The sequence below is a fragment of the Arachis ipaensis genome, chromosome B5, assembly GCF_059453495.1.
Source record: "Arachis ipaensis isolate K30076 ecotype BB chromosome B5, ASM5945349v1, whole genome shotgun sequence".
In the NCBI taxonomy this organism is placed as follows: domain Eukaryota; kingdom Viridiplantae; phylum Streptophyta; class Magnoliopsida; order Fabales; family Fabaceae; genus Arachis; species Arachis ipaensis.
The window spans coordinates 159,811,804-159,827,359 of record NC_142440.1 but is presented as its reverse complement, the minus strand read 5'-3'; the positions used below and the strand labels follow the sequence as shown (position 1 = coordinate 159,827,359).

At 36.2% G+C, this 15,556-nt stretch overlaps 1 protein-coding gene across 1 annotated transcript; it reads left to right on the top strand.

Moving 5' to 3' along the window:
* Positions 1 to 4,010: 4,010 nt before the first annotated feature.
* Positions 4,011 to 14,280, top strand: ABCF3 (general control non-repressible 3). Its single transcript, XM_016348947.3, has 18 exons — positions 4,011 to 4,344; positions 4,435 to 4,650; positions 5,021 to 5,210; positions 5,309 to 5,517; positions 5,651 to 5,791; positions 8,520 to 8,648; positions 8,724 to 8,825; positions 8,912 to 9,058; positions 9,641 to 9,703; positions 9,874 to 9,920; positions 10,005 to 10,064; positions 10,191 to 10,273; positions 11,636 to 11,730; positions 12,114 to 12,200; positions 12,619 to 12,706; positions 12,879 to 12,964; positions 13,668 to 13,730; positions 13,818 to 14,280. The coding sequence occupies exons 1-18, from the start codon at positions 4,141 to 4,143 to the stop codon at positions 13,935 to 13,937; spliced, it is 2,130 nt and encodes a 709-aa protein (XP_016204433.1). The 5' UTR covers positions 4,011 to 4,140; the 3' UTR covers positions 13,938 to 14,280.
* Positions 14,281 to 15,556: the final 1,276 nt, after the last annotated feature.

Sequence of the window (15,556 nt, the reverse complement as noted above, 5' to 3'; positions counted from 1 at the left end):
CTCCAAGTGCTTGGTTCGAATCCTGGCTGCCCCCTTTTGCTTGCTTGCGCTTTGATTTTTTTCCTTGGGGAGCCCGATAAAGTTAACTTAGTTAACTGAGTGCCCATGCTTTCTTTGTTTCTTGTAGCGCTCAGTTAGGTAAACTAACTTAACGCCATGCTTTCTTTGGTTCCTTGGTCATGCAGCGCCTTTGGCCTTGCCCTTTGGAGCTTCCACTGGCGCTCAGTTAAGTGATTGAACTGAGCGCCCATGCCTCCTTTGGTGCGCCACGCTTTTGTACCTTGGGTCACACTTTCCAAAGCGTGGCCTAAGGTCGAAAGCGTGCTTTATCTTTAAAAGCGTGCCAAAAATTCTTTTTTCAACCATTTCTTCACCTACAAGTAATCAAAACAACCAATCAAAGCATCACCAAATTCACAAGGTTCATAAATCATTCAAAAACCAACTAATTTTAGCTTAAACCTTATGATTTAGTGTCAAATAAAGGATGGTTGATTGATTCAACAAAACCATGCAAATCCACTCCAAATTACTTACTTACAATGCAAGAAGGTGAATAAAACCTAATGAAACAAGTGAAAATTGCTTGAAAAGCTAGCATAAGATGACTTGTCATCACCTAACAACAACACAAAATCCTGCTGAATTTCAGAATTAGTAAAAATATAAAATGAGAAACAAAAAATAAAAAAGATAAATAAATAAATAAAAGGAGAAGATCTACTGGCGGCTCCTCACTGTTGACAAGGCTTATAGAATGAGCATAGGTATCCCTGAATCCATCCATCTTCAGCCATTAATGCACATAACCCTTTGGTCTATCTCCTCGCTTTGCTATTGTAGCCATTGCGTGCATATGCCTAGCATAGCAAGCAGATTTGCATTATAATACTTTTATCAAAGATATTAAGATGATTTCATTATCAGCTACACATATGAGTAAATACTGCCCAACACCAATGAACATGAATGTAAAGTTTTTACTTGTAATTTGCCACATATTACAAATACATGTGTTGTTCCCTAGATGCACTCTAACTTTCTTCATATGATATTGTACCTCAAAAATATGTCTAGCATCATCACCAGTCCACTGAGCAGTTTAATATTTGCACTCCTTTATGATGTCTTTCATCCTCATCTGTTGCACTGGTGCCACCACGCCTGTGTACGTGCTCAGGACCTTTTTATGTTAGGTCATCCTCCTCATGATGTAGTATCTTCACTCTAGCATTATTAAAATAGGCTTTTTCTATGTAGTGGACTATCTTGGCATTCCACGCTTCTGTCATATTGTTTGTGATGTTATCAAGTTTAGGTCAATGGATAAAATGTGACTTGGTCTAGCATCCTGAGTTGAATTTGGCTAGGTAATCCCATGCATCCTCATTAATTCTCTTCGTCCTATCCATGTTCTCCTTGAACTCTGCATACGTACTACTCTTGGTACAAGCACAGACCACATTCTTCAACTGCTTGCTCTTATACGTATTAGTAAAATTCTTCCATATATGCCTTACACAGTTTCTATGATGTGCATTCGGCATAACCTCTTTCAGAGCCGACAGCATACCCTACACAAGATTGCTCGATGTTATAACTAAATTAAAGGAATTAAAAATTATAAGAATTAACGATATTAAAAAACTATATTGCTGATACCTTTTGTTGATCACTAATGAAGTTTCACCCTTCTACAGCAGCACTGCTCAAGTAATTTTGTAACAATTCTATAAACCATTTTCAGCTAGCTTTAGTCTCACTATCAATTAATACATATGCAATCACATAAAATTGAATGTTAGCATCTTGTGCTATAGTTAACAGTAGTTATTTCCCGTAATACCCCTTTAGAAAGAAGCCATTTAATCCTATCAATAGTCAGCAGCCAGCCTTAAACCCTTGTTTACATGTATATAAGCTGACATACAACTTGTCAAATAGTGGGGGGTGAGTGGGAATAGTCTCCACTGATAAAAGGAAAGTTTAACCAGGATTGTTTTTATGTAGCTCCAGCTGGTAGTCTCGCAACTTTTCATATTGAGCCTTCTCATTACCGACATACTTCTCTCTTGCCATCTTCAACCTCTATACAACATCTTGTCATTGATTATGACATTGTAGTCAATCTTGATATGATCACATACCTCTACATGAGTTAATCTTAGCTGACTCAAAAGTCTTTTTGACAATTTGTCTGCAACCCAATTTTAGTCTGCCATATTGTTTCCAAATTCTCTCCCCTAAGTGTGCACGAGTTTAAAAGTCTTAATCTAGTAGCCACTAGACCTTGAGTTTATTGCATAGTAAATAAGCCAAGAACAATCATTCTTCTCATCTTATTCTTTATCACCCGCTGTCTCAGACCTTGCCTTACCTGCATTCTGATTAGTTCCACCGTGTACTCCATTATCTACCACAACATCAGTCCATATGTCAACATCAGAACAACCTCTTATTTGTTTATTCACAAAACGAATGTATAAAGCGATTCCAACTAAATAAAGAAATACAATCCTGTCAAAAAATATATAATTTTCTTATTTCAACCACTACCACTAATTACTACTACTATCCATCACAATGCATGTACACATACTAAAAAATTCAACAAAATTCAATTACTAACCTTGATCAATGACGAACCGAAGCTAGATTCTTTAACCAACTACCGTCACGACCTCCGTCACAACCACTTTTATGGCAAAGTAGAGCAATGAGTATGGTCAACATTAATGGATATATGAAAGGGTTTTCTATAAAACCTAGCAGAGATAGTGGGGTTTGGAGTAATTTCATGAATAGATTGAATATAAGAAGACTCCTTCAACGAGATTGTCCCCCATTTAAAACAGCAACGTTTCACGCCTCTGGCCTCCAAATTGTGCTCCACGAAATGACGTCGTTCTTTTCTCATCTAATACGGTGTCATTTTTGCCACATCGGCTAGGGACCAAACTGTCCTACGCGTGACACGTCTCACTTAATTAGATACATTAGCAATTTAACCTTCACGTAGGATGTCAACGTTAGTCTTAACGTGGTGAAACTGGGGTGGAGACGTATCTGGTGTATAACTAAAAAACTCAGGCCCAAAATCCTAGTTAAATTTTGTTGGAGACAAATCTGTCGAATCGTAAATTTTTTGAAAATCTATTTGGGATATTACTCTGATATTTTTAAAAATTATATAGAAACTTATTTAAACAATGTGTTAATTACAATTGATCCTATTATGATTAAAATATTAATGCTAGTTGAATTTACTCCGCTCGCATTATTAGTATGAGCAAATCACTAATGTCGCACCGGAATTATCAGAAAATTGACCAAAATGATCTTGAATTTTATTAATGACAAAAAGTTTCACATAAATTTTTTAAAAACAGAAGAAAATTAACCAAAGGTGAATCCAATCCATCTCTGTTAGTGGTTTTCATTAAGGTAGCTAACGAAGTTGCTGTTGTGGCAAACAAAGGTGCCTATGTGGGATTCCTTTGAGATTGTACCTTTGGGTTTCCAATCCTACGACCAAATGTGAAAGGACAAATAGGTCATTAATATTTTGTTTCGCAGATAGTTAACTTTATAAGGAATGAAAAAATACATGAAGGTCTCTGGCTTTCTTAAACGTGAGATACTTAGATCTTTTTGTTCATTCAAGTTTGTGAAATATATAACAAAGTTTATTCTACAAAAAATATTTTTTCAAGTGATTTTTTTAAAAGATCCTTTAGAAAAATAAAAATAATTTTATATTTTAATATTTTATGTAAAAATATATTTTTATCTAATAATTATATTTGTATATGATAATATAAAAATATTTTTTATTTAATATTAAAATATCTTTTTTTAAATAATTTTTAAAAAAAATATAAAATTATAATTTATAAAAGACTAAAATATCTTTCCTATATTTGAATTTTTTTAATTTTTACTACTAAAATTTTAATCAACACACTAAAAATTTAAAAAAAAAACAACTAAAAAAAAAACTTTTTTGTAACAAGTTCACTAGTCATGCCACCAAAACCTCTCAAACTTTTTGGGAAATGATTTGGGTATTATTCTTCTTTTGCTGGTTCGCTCGCAGCTCTTTCTGAACTACCGTCATTGCTTATAGGAAAGCGGAAGAAGATGACTGACGTGGCAAGTTCGGTGGTCCATGAGGTTTTGGGACGAAGGGTTCTCGACGTGGATCAGCCAATCGTTGATTACATCGTGAACGTCCTCGCCGACGACGACTTTGATTTCGGACTCGACGGCGAAGGCGCCTTCGAAGCCCTAGGAGAACTTCTTGTCGCCGCTGGCTGCGTCGACGATTTCTCCGAGTGCCGCACGGTCAGTCCCAGTCGAAACCACGATCTCAATTTGTTTGCGTGTTCATTAACGATTTTGTTTGTCGAATAATTCCAAGTGAAATTGGTATAGGTGTGTAGCAAGCTGACTGATAAGTTTGGGAAGCATGGTTTGGTAAAGGCGAAGCCAACGGTGCGAAGTCTTGCGGCGCCGTTTAGGATGAATGAGGGAATGGATGAAGGGCAAGCTAAGAAGAAGAAGCCCGAGCCTGTTGATGGCCCTTTGCTCTCTGAACGCGACCGCATGAAGCTCGATAGGAGAAAGAGAAAGGAGGAACGCCAGAGAGAGGTTCCAATTAAAATTTTCTCTCTTCTTGTATTTAACTTGATGAATTTTGTTGATATGTCTGTACCTAGTAAGCCACAAAAACCCTAACAGCTGATGAGGTTTTTCCTTAGGTATGTTTGTTTGGGGGTAAAATAGGTTTGGAACAGTTATGGATGAATTCCACGTGTAAAAATACGCACAAAATGATTGAACTTATCCATGAATTTGCTACCAATTTTTACCCCTAACTAAACAGACACTCAATCGAAATTTTTTTTGTACCACAAAGGGAGGAAAAAAGAAAAGAAAAAGAAGAAGAGTGGATAGCTGGTTGATCACTTGCAGTTCAAAGATTCATTAGCTAGTGGTATTGTGTTTTTGTTATGTACAGGCGCAATACCAAATGCACTTAGCAGAGATGGAAGCAGCACGGGCAGGGATGCCGGTTGTATGTGTTAGGCATGAAGGTATTGGTGGAGCAGCTGTGAAGGACATTCATATGGAGGGCTTCAATATCTCTGTTGGTGGCCGTGATCTCATTGTTGACGGTTCAGTTACACTTTCCTTTGGAAGGCATTATGGTGATTGCTTCCTTCTTGTCCATTATTGTGAGTTTCTGCAATCATGATCAGGAATTTGATTGGTGTTCCTGATCTTTTTCTTTGTTTTGGTGGTGCAGGCCTTGTTGGAAGAAATGGTACAGGCAAAACTACTTTCCTCAGGCACATGGCTATGCATGCCATTGATGGTATTCCAATGAACTGTCAGATATTGCATGTGGAACAAGAGGTTGTTGGTGATAATACAACTGCCTTGCAGTGTGTTCTCAATGCTGACATTGAACGAACTCAACTTTTGGAGGAAGAAGCTCAATTGCTTGCCAAACAGGTTGAATAGTTGAATATACTGTTCTGTTTAATCATGTCTCCATTCCCTTCCCCTGTCCTTATTGTGTTGTTTGTCTTACAAGTTGTTATGCCCCTAAAACTGGACAACTGATGATGTTGTGGCTGTTTGCCAGAGGGAACTTGAGGAGAAAAATGGACAAAGCAATGGGGAGGTTCATAAAGATGGTATTTCGCAAAGACTCGAGGAAATATACAAGAGGCTTGAGTTAATTGATGCTTATTCTGCAGAGGCACGTGCAGCATCGATACTCGCGGTGAGTTCATAGGTGAACTAACGTGTATTGCAGTTTATTGAAGATTAGAAAGCTCTGATAGTCTGATTTGACTTATTGAGAGTTTTTATTATCTTATTAACCATGTTGAAGCTTGTAAAATTCTGAACTTTCTTTGTTTTTTCTTTGGTGAACAAAGATACAAAACGAAAAAGAAAATGGAAATAAAAAACCTAAAGAAATAAAAAAACTAGGTTCCTAAGGACTACAATCACTCATCATAGCCGAAAGTATCGAATTATTTGGGTAAAGCCACTCCACCATATCTGAAGCTCATTGAGCACCTCCTTTCACCATTTAGTCTACAACTTTATTAGCCTCCCTTTGAATCAGACCAAAACGGACAAGCCAAGCTTTTCGCTGCTTCAATTAAAAAATTTCGTTGATAATAGCCTTCTCTTCATGATCATATGGCACTTTCCAATTTAGCCAGAAAGAATACCTCTACAGAGTTAGTTTCGCAAACGACATTCTTGAACCGAGCCTCCTAGGCCATTGTCAATCCCCTCCAAATAGCAAAAACTTCAGCTCTCAATATACTGACACTTGGAACTCAGCTAGAACACCCTCTCAGCCCATTACTATCACAATCTCTAATCAGACATCCAGATCCAACTCTTCCAACATTTTAAAAAACGCTCTCATCACCATTTGATTTGACAAAGAAGCCATTTAGATCACTTAATAAGATTGTGATCCCTGCCTGACCCTACATATCAGTTTTGCGTAATTATGGAGGGTGGAAATACTCTCTCTCTCTCTCTCTCTCTCTCTATTATATATATATATATATATATATATATATATAGCAAATGTCCAACCAAAATTTTCTTATAAAATGGCTTGTATTTAATTTTGGGTGTCCCCTAAAATTACAACAAACTACAACTAAGCTTTGTCCCACTAGGTGACAAGCTACATGGATAAAGCGAAACCATAGTGCCCTATCATGTCTCATGTACATGTGTAAATCATTTATTTTTAAATCTCTTTTACTAATTTTCTTTATAGTTTTCTTAGATCTTCCTCTACCTTTATCCATAGGGCTGCAATTGTTTGTAGTAAATGTAGGTAATGGGGAATGTTTTGGCTTTTGTTAAGTATCTAAGAAAGTGGGAAACCACACCTTAAAAGCTAGCTGATAAGGGGGAAGAACCACTCTCCTTATATACAACATCAAGCATCCCATCTACTCGATGTAGGAGCTTGAGCACCCCATAACACCCAAGTGCCTAACAGCTTATTGGAATTGAAAATTGCTGGGGTGTATAGCTGCTACTGCTTTTAGTGTTCACTTTTTCTGGAATCTTTTCTTCATATTTAAGTCATTGATGTAGTCTTACATTTTTGTAGGTTGATCCACATTAAATTCACGTCTGTCTCTCTTCTTAGTTGTTTTGAACACTTGGCAACAATGTAATTGAGTCTGATAGGATCAAGGAACTAGCAGAATTAGGGGGATTTTATTGATGAACTAGGGATTGTAAATCAGAATCCCTTATTGGAGTACACTGTTGGATCTAACCAACTCTGGAGAGAATTTTCCTCTCCTGAACTAACACACTGAACAGAATTTTATAATTAACTAAAAGCTAACTAACTCCTAGCATTTATAGGCAGCAGCTAGGCCTAGCACTACTGCTCCTAAACCTGATAAACTAGCTTAAAAAGACCAACAAACAGCCATTCTGCAGCAATTAGGAATTAAACAGTGAAAAATCAGCCCATCAACTCCTTACCTTCTCAGTCTGGAAGTGATGCAGTAATGCCACATGAAGGGACTGCCACTGTAGCGTCGTGCGGTCGCTTCCCACCATAGGAACCACGTGAACGCGCGGCCTTCCATGGCGAACGTTGCCACCGCAAGCTACTCCTCATCTGGCACCGCTCTGAGCAAGAACTGCTCCAGACGCTTGACCAAAGTCCTCGCATCCTCACTGTTTGAAAAATCGGGAGTTCCAGTTTTCTCCACTGCTCTGGCGCGGTTCTACTCCCCTGTGAGCCATTGGCGGCCTGGTGCAACGCTGGAGAACTCCGTTTGTGATGGATCAGAGCGCCCTGCTCCATGGAATGCACTTGTGCATTGATCCTCTACAGCATCTCCTGCAGCGTGCGGCACAGGTCTTCGAATCGGTCGCGATTCCATCGCATCCAATCTCCCTTCCATTTTCTGCTATCGGGTTACACCATTCACCACTTCCAGGATCCATGGACTTCTTGTACCAGTGATAGGTTCAAGGAACTAGCAGAATTAGGGGATTTTATTGATAAACTAGGGATTGTGATCACAATCCCTTATTGGAGTACACTGTTGGATCTAACCAACTCTGGAGAGAATTTCCCTCTCCTGAACTAACACAATGAACAGAATTTTCTAACTAACTAAAAACTAACTAACCCCTAGCATTTATAGGCAGGAGCTAGGCCTAGCACTACTGCTCCTAAACATGCTAAACTAGCTTAAAAAGACCAACAAACAGCCATTCCGCAACAATTACGAATTAAGCAGTGAAAAATCAGTCCATCAACTCCTTACCATTCCTCCTATAAACCAAGCCAAACCTGTTTCTATCAGAGTCCCTGAAGAATTTGTGAAAATTCATTGTGACATGAAAAGAATTTATTTTTGTGCTCAAATGATTTTCACTTTGCCTTATTAATTGGATAATCAGTTGTCCAGAGTTGTTATTGATATCAACTGTATTTTCAGGGTCTTAGTTTCTCTCCTGAGATGCAGAAGAAAGCAACAAAAACTTTTTCTGGAGGATGGCGGATGCGCATAGCTCTTGCTCGTGCACTGTTTATAGAGCCTGATATGTTACTTCTTGATGAGCCTACAGTGAGTCAGCATTCTATATTTTCATTCATCCTGGAGTAATATAATTTCAGATTACTTACTTTATTTTTATTACAGAATCATCTTGATCTTCATGCTGTCCTATGGCTTGAATCATACTTGGTTAAATGGCCAAAAACATTTATCGTTGTTTCTCATGCCAGGGAATTTTTAAATACGGTAAAATGTTGATTTTATCTTTATATCTTTGATTTGGTATTTTGTTCATAAGTTGTTTCTCTAACTTAATTTGTAACTTACCTCAGGTGGTTACTGATATAATTCACTTACAAGCTCAGAAGCTGACTACATACAGAGGGAATTATGATACTTTTGAGAAGACACGAGAAGAACAAATCAAGAACCAGCAAAAAGCACTAGAGGCAAACGAACGTTCAAGATCTCATATGCAGGTATCACTTTTTCTGTTTCAAGATCTCATAAGGTAGTTTGTTTCTTTTTGCTTATTCTTATTTATAATACTAAATAATAAATTACATTACATAGATGTCACTCCATTCGTGATATGAGCTTTATATTCATGGTCTTGCCATGAATAATGTGTTTAGTAGTTTACACGTGACTTTATTATTTACTTTTGTCTTGAATCTTGATGCTTTGAGGTGGGGGATCTGGTGATCAGTCTAAGTGGTCATTTAATACTTTCTGCATTAATATGTAAATTTATACGATAACTACCTTGTCCCACTACATGGTGCAAGTTTGTCAAATTATTCTATTAAATTTACTGGATAGGCTAGTTTGTGTTAACTGTTAAGAGGAATTTGAATAGCAAACTATGATGGAAAACTATAGCTTACTGTATGTTTGCAATGCTGTATGGAAATTCCGTTCCTCAATGTGGTTTCTTATATCAGTCTAAACTTATAATTTTTTTAATTGAACAAAATTTTGATTATTTGACTTCTCAATGTAACTTTTTATTGATTGTATTTGATATTTTAGCTGTGTTGGTTTCTGTTTTTTGCTACCAGTCCTTCATTGATAAGTTCCGCTATAATGCCAAGAGAGCATCCCTTGTTCAATCCAGAATCAAGGTACTTGATAGCATCTGTTTTTTAATTACCAATCAAATGCTCAAAAGCTTCATCAAACACAAACACACACACACACGGAGAGAGAGAAAGATCTTATGTGGTTGGTTATTTGAAGCTTCTAATTAAATCATTAAAATTGAAATTTATTTCTTCTTTGAACAATATTCCAGGCTTTGGAACGAATGGGCCATGTGGATGAAATTATTAACGATCCTGAGTATGAACTGCTATTTTTTTTCTCTCTCATTAAATAATTCTCTTTCAAGCTGTCATTAATTATGTTTCATTTGGTTCAATATAGTTACAAATTTGAGTTCCCCACCCCAGATGATAGACCGGGCCCACCCATCATAAGCTTCAGGTAGAGCATTAACCCTTCTTTAACTCATTGTTGACAAAAGACATCTATACATAAATGAATCTGTGACACATGATTGGCCTATCTCTAACCTTATTTTATTTTCTTTTCTGCAAAATTTTACTGCAGTGATGCATCATTTGGTTATCCTGGGGGACCCATTCTATTTAAGAATTTGAATTTCGGCATAGACCTTGACAGCCGTATTGCAAGTAAGAAGCTTCTCTATCCATATGCATGACTTTTCTCCCCTTTCTTATGAATCCTTGGTAAATTATTGTATCATTGTAATAAACTATATTATCAGCCTATATTAACATAGTTTACTATTCATATTTTGTAACGAGTGTAAATGGGCTCGAGTTATGTGATGAGTATAATTGAGTTAGCCTAATAAGTAGAAGTCTACTTTGTAGAAGTAGAATTAGATATTATTAGAAATAGTATAAATAGTATTGTGTGACACACCACAGCAGCCAAGAAGTTCAGGGCAGAAAGGAGAAATTACCCCTTTCAAATAGACATATTACATATAGGAGGAGAGGCAAGAAAACTAAATGAATGAGTGATGGAGATCACTGTGCTTTTAGGAGTTAGTTAGAAGGGAGAGAGATACAAATAGACGTAATTAGCAATTGTTGGGAGATGAAAAAGAGTGGAGTGGACTTGGGGAGAGAATTGGCCTCTTGAAGGCCAAATTATCATTTCTGTATTCCCTTTTTTTTATCACACAGAGTTATTCAATACAATCCTCACTGAGGAATTATCACACTGATATTCCCTTTTCTGTGATCATACTTTGTTCTTCTACTCTCTGTTTCTATCTTTTATATTCTCCATATTATCTATTTGGTTCTGCTATTCTACTGTGATAGAAATTGTAATGGAATATGTTGAATTTATTGAAGGCTCTCGTCTCTCTGGATTCTCTTTTCTCTATTCTAATTTTTTATCAATAATTCTATTCTTCTTAGTTATATTCATACTTATCACACTCGTATTCCTATACACATCCATATTACATAGAAACCATTAGTCATCATTTCCTCTCCTAGCTTACGTACAAAAAATCCAAATGTTCTATTGTAATCACTAATAGAGCAAGCTATTGAAGTCTAGAGTAGTAGTTAGTTAGTATAATAGAGCCAGCTAGGATAGGACAGCTGTTAGTTACAGCTTCCATAACTAAAGCATGAACTATGAAATGACTGTTCAGATTTTTCTTATCTTACACCACAAGTTATCTCCTCATTGTATATCAGCACTAATCTGTGTTTAGCTCATTAAGGACATACATTACACAATTCAGACCACTATTGCTTCTCTTTGAACTCTCTCTTTCCTTTTAATCACCGATCTTAAATTCCTACCTATTACATATTGATGATTGCAGTGACTTTTATGATGCCGATGCATGGTAGATATGCCAGCCTGGTTGCATCTTTTCTTCAAACTTGTCTTGAATACATGTGCCCTACTGTTGTGTGTGAGATAATGTTGTTGAAACTAGTAAAGGACTGCCACATTGTTTGTCTCATGTTATAAAATATAAATTGTATCCTTTGTTTTTACAGTGGTTGGACCAAATGGTATTGGCAAGTCGACTATACTCAAATTAATTGCTGGGGAACTAAATCCTAGTTCTGGGACAGTTTTCCGATCTGCTAAGGTAACTACTAAATCTGCCAACACTTTCATCATTGCAAGTCAATTGTCCCTCACCTTCATGTCATGCTATCTTTTGCTTTCATATGTGACCCCTCTAATTGATGTTTTGTGTTGGTGCACTATATATTTATTCATCCATGATAATTTTGAATGTCAGCTGCTGAGAAGTATGCTTCTTTATTTTACCAATTAGATACAAATTTAAACTAGTTTACGCATGATTTGCAAAGCTAATGTTGGAAAGATAAATAGACTTTGATCTGCAAGGACTAAATATTATAAGAATGGCTATGTCTCTCCTTTATGCTCTCTTTTCATCATCATTGTTTTGTCTTGTTTTGAAATTTGGGTCATTAGTTATGCTTGCTGCCTGTCTGTCTGCAGGTTCGTATAGCAGTGTTCAGTCAGCATCATGTTGATGGACTGGACTTATCTTCAAATCCTCTTCTGTATATGATGCGCTGCTATCCTGTAAGCACTTTATAGAAACTATTGTAATGTTTTTCTTCAAGAGTTTAACTACTATTTAGTTGTCATTTGTTGACTGAGCCATAGTTGCATTGAATTTATTTTCTGGTAAGAATGAAAATTGTTAAATGCAATTGTTATTGAAATGTTGGGAAGAATGCAAGGATGTATATGATAATAGCTGCAGTTGCATATATTTGAAAAGTGATCATTTTCAGGAAACTCTTTTTTTGGATAAATACATACATTTGATATTGGTGCTAATGACTTTGAATTCCAAGGGCACAATTTATTTATTTATTTATTTATTTATTATTATTATTATTATTATTATTATTATTATTATTATGAGTTCTACACATTACGATGTACATTTTTTAGGTACTTGTATTAACAGATTTCCTTTCTGAATCTTCTGCAGGGTGTTCCAGAGCAGAAGCTTCGAGCTCATTTAGGATCTTTTGGTGTAACGGGAAATCTCGCACTTCAACCAATGTATACTTTATCAGGTATTATCTCTTATTTTGGTACCTGTATCTCTTAAAAAGATTCTGAATATGGTGATATTCAAAAAATGCAATAAAAGATGCTAGGACACATTGATTGTTCAGAGTAGCTATTGATATTTTCATGCACCTTGCAATTATTTATGTTTTTGGCTTTTCTGATTGCTTTTCTTAGGGGGTCAGAAAAGCAGAGTTGCATTTGCTAAGATAACTTTCAAGAAGCCACATATAATATTGCTTGATGAGCCATCCAATCATCTGGTAAGTTCCCTGTCTCTCTTACATTGATTTTTTCTTAGTGGGGTTGCTGGATAGCTAGCTGCTTGCTTAATTTTTTTTATTTTTTTAATTTTGTTGGAGGAAAGTGTGCCGAAAACATTAGTTATTGTTACTAATATCATTATCATAAATGATTTCGTTGCCATTGTGGCCCTATTTTTCAATGGTTAAAAGTATCGCTCTAATAGCCTATTTGTAAACAAAAGTTTGGGGTTAATTGTACTTTACCTCTCTAAACTTAAGCCCCTGAACTTTGAAATTGTGGTAATCAAGCCTTTGAACTTTTGCAAATATGCGGATTGCTCACACTAGTAATTTTTCCATCAATTGTTTATTGTTAACAAAAATAGCATTTATCATCTTCTAGGGTGTCAGTTGCATATTTAAGAAAGTTTAGCAGGGAGATTTGCACATCACAAGAAGTTGAAGCATATATTGCACTTATTTTGAATAAAATGCACATTTAGGGAACTTTATAGGGTCTATTTGCGCATTCTTAAAAGTTTAAGGGCTAAAGTGCATATGGCATATAAAGTTCCGTGGCTAACTTTTTTTAACCCCCTTAAAAACTGTTCAGTAAAAATGAGTCATGTTTCTAGATAATGACCAAAAAGGTTGTCGTGCAACCTGCATGACTTCGACAAAATATAAACCCAACATTGACTGCAAGTATCTGATGATGTAGGACTTGGATGCTGTCGAGGCGCTAATTCAAGGACTGGTGATGTTCCAAGGAGGCATTCTCATGGTATGTTGATGTTCACTTCTTGCAATAGTATATGTGATGTGATAAGAGAACAAAGTGATGTAAACCCTGATAAATGTGTTTTGGCAGGTGAGTCATGATGAGCACCTCATATCCGGAAGCGTGGAGGAGCTATGGGTTGTATCCGAAGGAAGAGTGACGCCATTCCAGGGCAACTTCCAAGATTATAAGAAGATACTCCAATCTTAGGAGAGTTATAATAGTGCAGTTTCAGATTATGGTTTCATGAAGTGAAGATTGGATTTCTGCTGTTCATTTCAGCCCTGTTGTACAATTTTGCACCTTACCTTACCTTTTCAACAACTATGTATAAGCTACATTTTTGTTTCTGCTTTCAAGGGAATAAAAAAGGGGGGAAGTTTATTAACGGAGAGGACAAGAAGTTGGAGTAGAAGAAAACATAAGATTCCATGGAATTGAACCTTGTAGCATGTAGATGAAACATACAATTTTGCACTTTTCTTTTTCGATACCTATGTATGAGCTAAATTGTTTTTGCTTCCAAGGAAAAAGGAAATTTTATTAACAGTAATACAAATCAGAGTAGAAGATCCCATGAGATTGAATCTTGTAGCAGTACAGATTTTTCTGCTTATCTAAACAAACAAACAAAATGGAATTGAGACTTCGAAGTCCAATGATAATCCGCAGCGACACATTATGTTGATGAGATCAAATTTAGTTCGTTACCAAGAAAAAGGGGGAAGCTCTCATAATGAGAAAACTAAAAAAAAAAATAATTTTTATCGTGTCGTATTACATCATATCCTGTTTATAGCTTAAGTGAAGCTGAAGATAAATTTTGTGTGTCTGCGTACAAGCTGAAGATAACATTATAGTTCATTCAATAACAAACCTGACTAAGGCCTAAAATTCAACTAACACAATCGACTAAGAAAGGATACCCCATCATTATTAAGAATAATCCAACTAAGAAAAACGTCCTGCCAGCACCGTTTCTTAAAAAAGAGTACCATTATCTATCATAATGGTCTAGGCCCTTAAATATGCAAATCTGAATAGAAAATCAAAATGCTCTTGAAATTGGAGTTATTGGAAACTACACAAAAATCACAAGAAAAAGGACAATAACTCCAACCATTTCTGTTAGAGTATTTACCATTTTGGTCCTCAAATAATTTCGGACCAAACACTTTAATTCCCAACTAAAATTAATTACTTGATAGGTCCCTAACAATTAACTCCGTCAGTTACTTAGGTCATTTGTTCCGTCAACTCTAACGAAGGATAAAATAGTCCCTAGCAATTCTAACAGGGGACAAAATGGTCCCTGACCTCTTCTATTCCAAAACGACACTGTTCTCCTCCAATTTCCATCATATCTCGAATAAATCTAACAGTTTAACACTGTAACTTCAACTTACACAATGCACACTCTGCAACTTCAATGTTCATAAGAAGAAATATCATCAACTTGTTTTCAATCAATTAATACTCGAGAAACTAATGACTATATCTCTCAAGTACTTGTTGTCTTCAATGGATCCCATGAATCTTTAAGACCCGTACCCGTCATCACCATCTCCCTCCTCCTCTGCCCTATCATCTCCATGACCACATTGTCCATCACTCCGATCGCTTCTTTCAGCTTCTTCTCCGAATCAATATTCATTAATTGCTCCAGTTTTCATATAAGCAGCAATGACGATATTGCTCGTTGTACTAATAGCTTGGATTTAAGGTCGAAACTGTCGGGAAAAAAGGAATAAAGCACTCGGGGTCTATTCCAAATGAGAATTTGCATATGATGTCGAAGGAGAATCTTCTCATGATGTTTTAATGTCCAA

Excerpts from the sequence above, each read along its gene's own strand:
- ABCF3 (XM_016348947.3), top strand. The coding sequence starts at position 4,141 with ATGACTGACGTGGCAAGTTCGGTGGTCCATGAGGTTTTGGGACGAAGG. Across the intron at positions 5,792-8,519 it reads GTGCAGCATCGATACTCGCG|GGTCTTAGTTTCTCTCCTGA; the intron begins GTGAGTTCATAG and ends CTGTATTTTCAG. Across the intron at positions 9,059-9,640 it reads GTTCAAGATCTCATATGCAG|TCCTTCATTGATAAGTTCCG; the intron begins GTATCACTTTTT and ends TTTTGCTACCAG.